The sequence below is a fragment of the Macrosteles quadrilineatus genome, unplaced genomic scaffold (assembly GCF_028750875.1).
Source record: "Macrosteles quadrilineatus isolate MER2022 unplaced genomic scaffold, UCM_ALF_1.0 Scaffold_6__1_contigs__length_79288215, whole genome shotgun sequence".
In the NCBI taxonomy this organism is placed as follows: Eukaryota; Metazoa; Arthropoda; class Insecta; order Hemiptera; family Cicadellidae; genus Macrosteles; species Macrosteles quadrilineatus.
This window is the reverse complement of record NW_026542599.1, coordinates 47,540,385-47,552,122: the sequence shown is the minus strand read 5'-3', so window position 1 is coordinate 47,552,122 and position 11,738 is coordinate 47,540,385. Positions and strand designations below refer to the sequence as shown.

Sequence of the window (11,738 nt, the reverse complement as noted above, 5' to 3'; positions counted from 1 at the left end):
TTTAATAGTTTTCTAGATCGTTGGTAAAAATACTCTTTATGATGATTAAATAAACTGTTATTTCCTAATAGGGCAAAAGCAGTTGTAAATACTGTATTTCAACGTAGCAACAGGTACCGTGGGAATCTCGTTTTAATTACAATGTAGCTTATATATTTAATCTAATTCTTAAAATCTAATGGGGAAATTTAATAATTCATTAACATCCCGTTTAATATTTTTATTTATTTATTTTATTTATTCATGGTAACACCGTTTATACAATAGGCCTAGTAGTTAGCATAATCAATTACAAGATGGCATAATTAGCAACGACACTATACTGTATTACTAATTATATAAATATAAAACAAAACTGAACTTGAAAAAACGTTGGGTAAGTATGATATTCAATGAAAACAACAGACAATAATAACAGGCAATGCAGACAAAAAAAACAATCAATAACAGGCAATGAAAGACAAAAAAACAGGCTATAAATACAAGCTATAAATGGTATGGGATGTTCAGAAGTAGCTACATTAAAACCTTATCTAGAGGATATGTGCATTTCAAAGAACACCAATATCTAGAAAATTATTTTAGTCTTTCATCTAACCTGTAACTTGCAAATAAACAGTAAAAGTGTTATTTTTAATGTAATAAATCATTAAATACTGAAAGTAAAAAATCTATCAAAATAGTATGCACATAACAATCATACTGATAATTTATAAGTAAAGAATATAGACCATTATTATTTGCAAAAATCCTTTAATTATATTATTGTTTATTATAAATTCAATTTTACAAGAAAAGAGAAACATTCTTTATATACAATGTCTTACAGAAATGTAGTAAAATCTTTAAATTTAACATTTGTACACATAAAGATTTGGTGAACTCGCAAAGTATTTATGTCTACTGCTTGCTGATTAACACATGTGGCACTTTTGAATGTGACTACACAAAATAACCATATCACTATACAAATCATGTATATTAAAATACACCTACCTAGTTTATAACAAAATGAGCGTACACAGAATATTGATGTTAAGATAATCCCAAAAGTGGCATTTAGTGTTTACTGGTTTCATTGACGAAGCCAAAGCTATCCTGTAAAGGAATAAAAGTGGGAAATCAGATCTGACATCAATTTACGTGCTAGACGAAGCACAACGAATCTGGTATTAAGGTTTCATGATATCAGCCAATGTAATGCTCGCTTGGTTGGAAATAACATTGAACATTACTGCTTGTCTGGGGCAATTGTTCAAGAATTGAAGAAGTGTTAATATTACAAAAAAAAAAAAACTGTTAGAATTATTGATGGTTCAGCTGATCTTGAACATTGTAGGCCTATTTTTATTAAATTAAGGATTTTTACTGTTATTAACCTTTATATTTTAGAACTTGTTATTTATTCTTTAAAAAAACTACCAGTCATGGTTCTGAATGAAGATGTACATCCCTACAATACTCGTGGTAGACATCAAATAAGTTACCAGCACCTCCGTTTGAGCAAATCTTTAAATAGCCATGTTGTTATGTGTAAGAAAGCTTATAATAAGGTAGTTATTAATGTAAATAAGTATCCACAAAAAATATGTTTAAAAAAATTCAGTGACTGGCTCTTAAGAAATCCTTTTTACAGTATTGAAGAGTTCCTAGAACAACCTGTGATAAGTCTGTAACTTTGTATCCAAATCTGTTAATTATTTCTATATAGTCTATTTTTGTTTTCTTCAACTTTGTTAATTGTTCATTTGTTAAATTGTTTATAGTCTATTGTGATTGTTAACCCTGTAGTTAAAAGGAATTTGTACAACATAGACGCTCATACCCAAGTTACCTCTGATTATTTAGACAATGAACATTGAAATTTTATGGTCTGCTCCACTGACAATGTCAATGCATGTAAATGTCTATGATAATAAATAATTTGATTTGATTTGATAACATAAAGGGGATTGCAGTATCCATGTGTTACATAATAACTTTAGGAATAAACTACCCAAATAACATTAGCGCCTTAGGTAATGAAATAAACCACTCTCTTTCTTGCTGTCAAATTAGTGATTATTATTATGTGTTAAGTAAATGGCCCTATGCAAGGAGTTGCATAGCATGTATGGTTATATTGTAGTTTTTTTTTTGCTAAAACCAAAATAATTTCTTGAATAACATGGTACTTATTATTAGATTACCTGAAATTACAAAAATATACTTCTAATTTACACTTGTAATAATATATCAACACTTAAACTGTTGACTCAAACTACGTACAAAAGATGGTAAGTGGCGATTTCGATTGGCCACTCCAACAGGCCCAATAGGCGAAATTATTAAAAATTATTATTCGCTCATTGGATCTGATGATGATTGGAGTGTCCAATCGAAATCGATCACCACTTACCATCTTTTATATCTGCTTACCGTCTTGTGAGTCAACAGTGTAAGTGTAAATATATTATTAGTTGTAAATATATTATTATAAGTGTTATTATACGTATCTTTTGTACTTTTAACTTAAAACAAGTTACAGGCTGAAAAAATAACTTTTGAAAGTTCTTAGCCCCTTTTTAAACTATTTTTAAGTTTCATATGATTAAAAAATCATTCAATGAAACAATTATTCACCCAACGCCAGCTGGGAAACATTAGTGATGTGCTCAGAGAAGCTTTCCTTGTAAGGTAAAAAATATGGATTTTTTTATAATCCTTATAATTATAAGGATATTTAAATGGAATATTTAAATATCCCCATTGAACCATAAATATTACGACAGTACTATTTAAATCGCAGACCCAACCAAAAATTATGTTTATGTTAAAATAGTAGTTTTGGGAAGGTTATATTTGAGTTTTTATGATGTTTGTTCAGCTAAGTATTATTTACTATTTAATTTTCACAATTCTTAGAATATTATATTTACTTGAAAATACTGTATTTAATTTGGTTTTTTCCTTAACCTGCTGGTATGGAAGATTTAAAATCATAACAAATAATTAATAAATAATAATTTAGTCAGTCATAAACCAGAGACAGAGCCCAACATGTATGTTAGTATGTATGGTACCAATAATATTTCGTGGTGGTGGAACTATAGAATATATTAGAACTTATAACATGTTTCTACGATTATTACGTGTTCTAATTTCAGGTTGAGAAAAAACCTGTAAGCTAACTAAACAGGAATGTGTGTTTGTGAACATATGTGTGTTAATGATTCCTGGTTATTAGTAAGCTTATTTCTACTTAAGATGACAAATTAAGTAAAGTAGTACCTGGAACTCTTAAGTTGAGTCATAGTTATGAGTAACAATCCTTAATTGGGTGATGAATAAACTGTTAAGGGTTTTTTTTAGCATTTACACTGTAATAAATAATGATGTATATTTTATATTTTATGGAGAAGCTCAACATTCTAACCTTAGCAGTTTTATCAGCAATTCATTTTACAGGGTGTTACTCTCAAGTGTGACTAAAATTCAGGGTTCCAGGTTGAATTTTACTTAATTTCCTTGTTTGTAAAAACAAGCGTGTTATAATAACCAGAACTCTTCAACATATAGTACCAAGCATTAAAGACGTTAGGGAAATTCTGAGTTGGAATTTAATATGGTGATGTAAGGAAACCCACCCTTCTACACCAGACTATGCTAGAGCTTTGTAAAGGGTGCGGCTATTTTCATAAAAGTATAAATATATATTAGCTTCTACTCATCTTGCAAAAAATATATGTTAAGATAATATGAAGTAGGGGCCTAATCGTTTGTAAATAATGATTTCTAAAAAACAATAAAACTTGTCTTGCGTATCATATTATACCCAAGCCTACGGTAAATACATCAATACAATTTTTGTAAAATGTATTAAAGCTCAACGGTTTGGTTTAAAAATAACCCTTTGACTACCCAATTATTTCCTAATTGCATAGAAATATAAGTTAAATACTGAATTTAGATCATACGGGGGGAGATCATATTTTAATTACAATTTAGAGCAAACATTTAACGTGATCAAGGATAATTGATTAAACACATATACAATTTGGATAGAAATGCCGATGAAATCAATAAAGTAGTACCTATATTGCTTTGATACCTAAAAAATTAATATAATTGTATTTATGCTAATATAATTGTAATTATACTGCTCTAATAGCATTATATAACTATTATATAGCTATTGTAATAATAGTAATTATTACATGGCTTTTGTAATAACTACTATAACTAATGAGAAAACATGGCGACATCTGATTACACACCTTGCTAGACTTGAAGTGAAGGTCATCAAGACGGAAAACTCCTTGACCGATCGGCAGCCAATCAGGGAGCTCCACGCCGATGTAGGCAGTGCAGCCACCCAGTAACTTAATCTGTTTCCGGTTACTAATAATCTAATATGGTCCTATTGCTACTATATTACACTCGCCACCATTTAGATTAGGCCCACACTACTGCTGTAAGACCACAAATAACATACTCTTCTAACATAAAACTTTCTCTTCATAATAATTTCTTTTTTTCATTTTTATTAATTAAACCTTGATTCCAACTTAAAAATTCTTCTCATAAAACTAAAATAAACTCTTCTCACTTCTGCCTGAATAGCTTAAAGGTCTAGCTTTTCAGGCTTTTGAATTGTCCTTTTTGACCTTCTAAGATCGGGCTGGCTGCACTGCACTACCGCAGGTGAGTCTTCATGTCTTGGCTGGACCGCTGCAGTCTCAGAGTCCTTCAATGGAGATTGCCGCCTGGGCGAAACTTGTTGCCTCTCCTTGTCCTCTGAAGTTTCCCCTCGCTCAGGAAGTACTGGTTTCATGGGAGACCTTGGCTCACAACTTGGCACTGCTATCCCCTCCTCTTCCATGTTAACCCTAGACCTGAGGTGGTCAGCATGGCAACGCCTAACTTTTCCCAATACACTAACAAGATATATTACAGAACTTTTTATCTCCAGAACTTTTCCAGGTACCCAATCAATTTTCTCCTGCCTGACAGTTTTAACGAACACTTTCTCTCCAACTTCAAAGGACCTTGCCCTTCCCCTATGCCTATCCGAACTCTCCTTCTGTCTGTCCAGGTTCGTGTCAATACGAGCGTTGAGGTTAGGTTTGAGAAGTGCAAGCCTAGTTTTAGGTTTCCAGTTGAGAAACAATTCTGCCGGGGTAAGTCCGGTTACAGTGTTAGGTGTATTTCTGTATGTCATTAGGAAGTTATCAAGTTTATGTTGCAAAGTCAGAGAACCAGTACCACCTTCACTCAACACCTGTCTCAACAGGTTCTTCTTCACTTCTTGAACGCACCGCTCGGCCGCACCATTTGACGCAGGATGATAAGGAGGTGATAAGACAAACCTTACTCCATTCTTCTTTAAGAATTCTTTGAACTCAAAACTTGTAAAAGAAGGGCCATTATCAGATACTAGAGTGTCCGGAAGCCCATACGATGCAAAAAGTGAACGGAGACGCTCAATGGTCTTGAGAGAACTAGTAGATTTCATAACAAACACCTCGATCCACTTAGAAAAACTGTCTACTAGTACTAACATTTGTTGCCTAGAATTAGTATCTTCAGCGAAATCTATGTGCACCCGTTGCCATCTGCCATACACACGGGGCCACTGTTGGAGAGGGACTTTTGGAGCTGCATTCCTCGTACACTGACAAATATAACAAGAAGACACTGTTTCTTCAATACCTTGTTCTATACCGGGCCACCACACATAGCTACGTGATAACAGCTTCATCCGTGTAATGCCTGGATGTTGATCATGAAGCAATTCTAAAACTTGATTCCTCAATTTTGTCGGAATGACCACACGGGCCCCCCACAGAAGACAATTACTATCCACAGAAAGTTCATCTTTCCTTTTTACAAAAGGCAATAACTCTTTATCCACAGCGCCATGCCAGCCGTGCCAAACATAATCTCTTACTTTAGATAATATAGGATCAGTACCAGTGAATTTAGCAATTTCCTTAGAAGTGATAGGTGATTCGGTACTCACCGTGCTGAAGCAGTTTAGTACCTCCACGCATTCCTGAGTGTGCGAGATAAAGTTGTTTTCCAGTTCCAGTGAATCACTTGCCGGTAACGGCAACCGGGATAAGGCATCGGCATGTGGCACATCAGACGCCTTGCGATATCTCACTTCGAAGTCATACGAAGCCAAAATCAGGGCCCATCTCTGTAGGCGCGCTGCGGCTAGGCTTGGGGTTCCTCGCTTTGAGCCAAAGATAGTAGCCAACGGCTGGTGGTCACTCTGTAATATGACATGTTTTCTCCCGTAAATATACTTATGGAATTTCTTAGCACCAAATACTAATGCTAGGGCTTCCCTATGAAGCTGAGAATAATTTTTCTCACTTTGACTCAGAGTTTTAGAGGCGAAAGCAATAGGCCTCTCTTCGCCATCAATCAAATGGGACAACACCGCCCCCACGCCTCGAGGGCTTGCATCACATGTAAGCACTAGTGGCTTATTGACATCATAATGTACAAGAATATCAGAAGATAACACCCAGTGTTTACTCTGTTTAAAAGTTTCAGCACATTTCCTAGACCAAACAAAAGAAACATCCTTTTTCAACAACTCATAGAAACAGTTCAGCTTATCAGAGAGATTGGAAATAAATCTACCATAGTAATTAATGAGCCCTATATATGATCTCAACTCCTCCTTACTTGCTGGTTCCGGGGCATCCTTGATGGCTTCCACTAGCCCTTCTCGTGGACTTATACCTTCAGCCGACAACCTATAACCTAAATAGTCTACAACAGGTTGTAAAAATTTGCATTTACTATCGTTAACCTTCACTCCGTATTCTTGGAAGCGTTGAAGAACTTGCTCCAACCTAGACACTGCTTCAGGGTATGAATGTCCGCCAATCAAGGCATCATCAAGGTACGCTACCGTACCGGGAAGATTTTTAATTATCTCATCAATAGCTGCCTGAAACAAAGCAGGTGCACTGGATAGGCCATATGGCAAACGAGTAAGACGAAATAATCCTTTATGTGTTGCCAAGGTTAACAACTCCTGTGAATCCTCAGCGACCTCCAGTTGAAGATAGGCTGTCTGTAAATCAATAACAGAGAACACAGAACAACCAGATAATGAAGCAAAAATATCCTCGGGTTGAGGTAAAGGATAGTGTTCAGTTTGGATAACTTGGTTTAACGTTACCTTAAAGTCCCCGCATAGCCTAACTCCTGTAGGCTTGGGCACAACAACCAGTGGGGTTGCCCAGTCGGAACTCAAAACAGGATAAGCAATTCCATCATCCACCATCTTGTCTATTTCCTCTTCCACTTGTTTGCGAAGAGCGAACGGCACTGGACGAAATTTGCAGAACTTCGGTACAGCTCCATCTTTCAAAACTATATGTGTCTTCACACCCTTGATTGAACCTAATTTTCCTTCAAACACAGAAGAAAACTTTTGCCTTAAATGCTTAACATCTTCCTTGGCCCTAGGCTGAACCGAGTCAGCTGATTGAAGTGAAGTTAGGTTAGGTAACTTGTCAATAGAGTTTAGGCTAGGCCTATTAAAAACGTGCTCGTCGGAGCGGTTTACAGTTTTATCTTGAGAAAATATAGACTTCCAGTCTAAGGTTACATGTTCAAGCCAGTTTCTACCTAGCAACACCCAGTGGAGGCTTTTCGAATGCCAGGCTACACACTAGCAGCTAGCTATTGCCGCACCCAAGTAGAAAAAGGAGGAGTATGCATATTTACACCTGATCACATAAATTATACTGTGGTAGATGTGTCTGACTTTTGTATTGAAAGTGTATGCGAGCTTGCTGCAATTAAAGTAACAAATGGGTCTCTGAATACAATCTTTGTATGCGTGTACAGATCTCCAAGCAATATACAAAGTAACATACAGAAATTCTTGAGTACTATTCAAGCATGTTTTGACTCATTGAAAGCTAAAAACTTATCTTTCGTGGTTGCAGGTGATTTTAATATTGACTTGACTGATAGAGACGGCCCCTCTGCAAAACTACTCATAGACCTGATGTTATCACTTGGTCTTCGAGACACAATTAAGACCTTTACGAGAGAGTTTCAAGGTTCCAGAACTATTATTGACAATATATTTACAGACATCCCTGAGCATTTATTCTATTCTTCTGTTCTTATAACTAGTATCTCAGACCACCATGCCCAACTAAGTGAAATAAAAGGACATTCAGAGAGCAATACTATAATTAAGTATAAAATGACAAGGAATTTTAATGATCAAAACATATCTACATTCAAGTATTTATTAAGGAAAGAGAAATGGCTAGACTTATTCGAAATCGAATCCGTAGAAGGAAAATTCAACCATTTCCTATCCACAATACAATTCTATTTAGATGTTGCACTACCACTAAAGAAATGTAAACAAAAGGAAAGAAAGTCCAAAACCAAAATATGTCTAGATTCAGATTTGAATGAGTTAAGAGAAAAAATGATTTTCCTTTACACCCTGTCTAAAGATCTCAATATTACACACCCAATTAAACAATCATACATAAACACTAAAAAGGTTTTTAAGAGTCAAATAAGTTCGAAGAAAGCAGAGGCAATATTTAAGAAGATAAATAACAGTAGCAATGTACAAAAAGAGGTTTGGAGCATAATAAATGACCTTAAACCAGATAAATTGAAGAGACCGTTTAGTAAATTATCAGTGTTTGATTCAGAAGGGAAATTGCTGGATACTCCGGATTTAGTTGCAAATACAATGAATGAGTTCTTTACTAACATTGGAAGAAAACTACCTAAACACATGCAAACGCAAGATGTACATAGAAGTAAAGATAGTAATATGATCCAACCATCACTATTTCTTACTCCAACTAATGCAAATGAAGTAATAGATATCATTCGATCCCTAAAACCTGGAAACTCCTCTGGAAGGGATGAAATATCATCAAAACTTTAAAGAAATGTGCTGAAGAACTTGCCGCTCCCTTAGCCTATCTAATTAATTGTTCATTCCAGAGTGGAACATTTCCTGCAGTACTTAAGCTTTCAATAGTCAAGCCAATATATAAGAAAAAAGGAAGCCGGCACGATTGCAATAACTTCAGGCCAATCTCTATATTATCGACATTTTCTAAAGTAACAGAGAAGATCTTCTTAGCTAGATTAAATCAATTCTTAGATAAAAATAAGATTATCAACAAAAATCAGTTCGGGTTCCGTTCAGGTTACTCCACCCTAAATGCTGTGTTCAGCCTGGTTACAGAGGTTTCCAACTCTCTCGACGCAAAGAATCATGTCTCCGGTTTGTTCCTTGACCTTACCAAAGCTTTTGATGTCGTTGACCACAACCTACTTCTAAATAAGCTGGAAAGATTGGGTATCCGTGGAGTAGCTATGGATTGGATGTCTTCTTATGTTAAAGGACGGAGGCAAGTTGTAGAAGTCCCTTACATTGATTTCTCAGGCTGTTTGTGTAGTAGGATATCTGATGAGCGTACTGTAAGTACAGGTGTGCCTCAGGGGTCCGTTCTTGGGCCCGTCCTTTTCTTAATGTTCATCAATGATCTGCCTCCTGTTGTGTCAAATTCAAAGTTACATCTGTTTGCTGATGATACTTCCCTCGTTGTCTCCAGTCAAAATCATGCACAGCTAGAAATCCAAACATTTATTGAGAGTAGTTTTGTTTTCCAATGGCTATACGAGAACTCTCTACATGTTAATCCTCAGAAAACATCACTTTTAGAATTTCGTATACGGCAGAATTCGTCTAACCCATCTGAATCTTTAAATTTACCTGTCGACAACATCAACATTGTTTCTTCTTCTAGTGTAACATATTTAGGAGTAGTCATTGACAGCAATCTGAAATTTTCCAGTCACATCGACAAAATTCACAATAGACTTAGTACTAGTGCTTTCCTTCTTCGTAGGCTCTCCTGTTATCAAGAAAGACGCATCCTTCTGACAGCTTATTACGGTCTTGTTTATCCCTTTCTTACATATTGTGTGCCCGTTTGGGGTAACGACAAACTTCAGACTAAGAAAATATTCAAACTGCAAAAAAGAGCCATCAGATTAATCTTCAACCTAAAATATAGAGAGTCTTGTAGATCTGTCTTTCGTACAAATAATATGCTGACCTTCCCATCAATTTTCATTTTTGAATCTTTGACCTTCTTAAGAAAAAATTCGACAATGTTTCATATTAGAGGGTCATCTCACCACAGCTACAATCTCAGGAGGAACTTTAACCTACATATTCCACTATCTCGTACCACTTTCCATAAAAACCAATCATTCTCCATGTGTATCCGTCTTTTTAATTCTCTTCCTAACTCAATCAAGGGCGAACATGATTTTAAAAAATTTAAGCGTGGTCTGAGGGAATATCTAGTTGATAAGGAATTTTACAGTGTTTCTTCGTTTTTAAATTGTAAATAGTTTGTACCTTTTGAAGTTTGTATCTTATTTTAATGGGTCTGATTTTATTTGTTTTAGTTTTAGTGACTTTTGCCCTGTACATTTATGTATTATTATGGCAAAAAAATTCTGATTCTGATTCTGATTCAACATTGGTTGACCCGTTTGGCCTAACTCTACAATAACTAACGGCAAGTCCTGATAAATTTGGTTGGCCGCTTTTACTCTAACCAAAATCTGTCCCAACACACTTACTTCATTTCCTGAATAGGTAAGTAGTTTTACATAACAAGGCTTTAAAGCCAGATGTGAAAAATATTTACGATACCACTCAAAGGGGCAGACCGTAAGGGCGCTGCCTGTATCGAGCTCCATGGTCACATTATGGTTTTCAATCAGCAACCCTACTTCATAACCCGCCTTTCCATCTCCAAGGCCTACACTATACAGACATAAGTCCTGTAAAACTTCCGATGTCTCTTCAACATTGTGAACCTTAAACACTTTTTTGTTAGTCCTAGGCCTACTATCAGACACATCCTTTGACCTACACACCTTACCAAGGTGTCCAATTTTTTTACATATATTACATTTAAAATTGATATAAGGACATTCATGAGCCTTGTGCTCTTTCGCACAACGATAGCATTTTAGCTTATGAAATTGGCCAACTAGGCCTACCTCAGCAGGTGACCTTGAAAACTTAGCTGATTTAACTCCGTGCTTGGCACTTAGGCCTACTTTACGTGGACCTAGACTCATTTTATTTAAATCATGAACATGGTTCCCTGAACCTACAAAAAGACTAGTTTGTTTTTCAGCTTGCTCTAAGGTTAGTGCTAATGAAAAAGTTGAATCCAAATCTTGTTCATCACTGAGAAGTTTTTGCCTAATTGCCTCATTGTGGATTCCAGATATTAATTTATCCCTGAGTGCATCCTTAAGAAAGGCTTTGAAGTTACATGTGCTTGATAAATGCCTAATTGCTACCATAAAATCAGCAATACTTTCATTGGGACGCTGAACACGTGAGTAGAACGTGTAGCGTTCGGCTACCACTAACCTTTTTGGAGAATAATGTGCTTCCAACACCTTTAACAGATCCTTATAATCCTTGGAATCTACCGAATCTGGTGATACTAAGTCCGTGAGAACAGCCAGAGCTTTTGGTCCAATTACAGTAATCAAAATGGATAACTCCGATCCTTCCTTTACGCTGTTGGCCTTCAAGTAGTGTTTCAGCCTCATTAAATATGACGAAATATCCTCTTCATGAGGGTTAAATTCCCCCATACTCCCTATTGAACGGGACGACATGGTTCCTCAAATTAATTTTTCAACAA

At 35.6% G+C, this 11,738-nt stretch overlaps 1 protein-coding gene across 1 annotated transcript; it reads right to left on the bottom strand.

Moving 5' to 3' along the window:
- Positions 1-4,603: 4,603 nt before the first annotated feature.
- LOC128997508 (uncharacterized protein K02A2.6-like) lies at positions 4,604-10,770 on the bottom strand. Its single transcript, XM_054423147.1, has 4 exons — positions 10,741-10,770; positions 9,885-10,029; positions 7,181-7,413; positions 4,604-6,946 (listed from the first exon to the last, which is right to left on the bottom strand). Exons 1-4 carry the CDS (start codon positions 10,768-10,770, stop codon positions 4,604-4,606), a joined length of 2,751 nt encoding a protein of 916 aa, XP_054279122.1.
- Positions 10,771-11,738: the final 968 nt, after the last annotated feature.

Coding starts and splice junctions, on each gene's coding strand:
- LOC128997508 (XM_054423147.1), bottom strand. CDS start 10,770: ATGGAGCTCGATACAGGCAGCGCCCTTACG. Junction 10,030..10,740: donor ATACAGGCAGCGCCCTTACG/GTCTGCCCCTTT, acceptor TCTTTTTTGCAG/TTTGAATATTTTCTTAGTCT. Junction 6,947..7,180: donor GGCTATGCGGGGACTTTAAG/GTAACGTTAAAC, acceptor GCTTTGTTTCAG/GCAGCTATTGATGAGATAAT.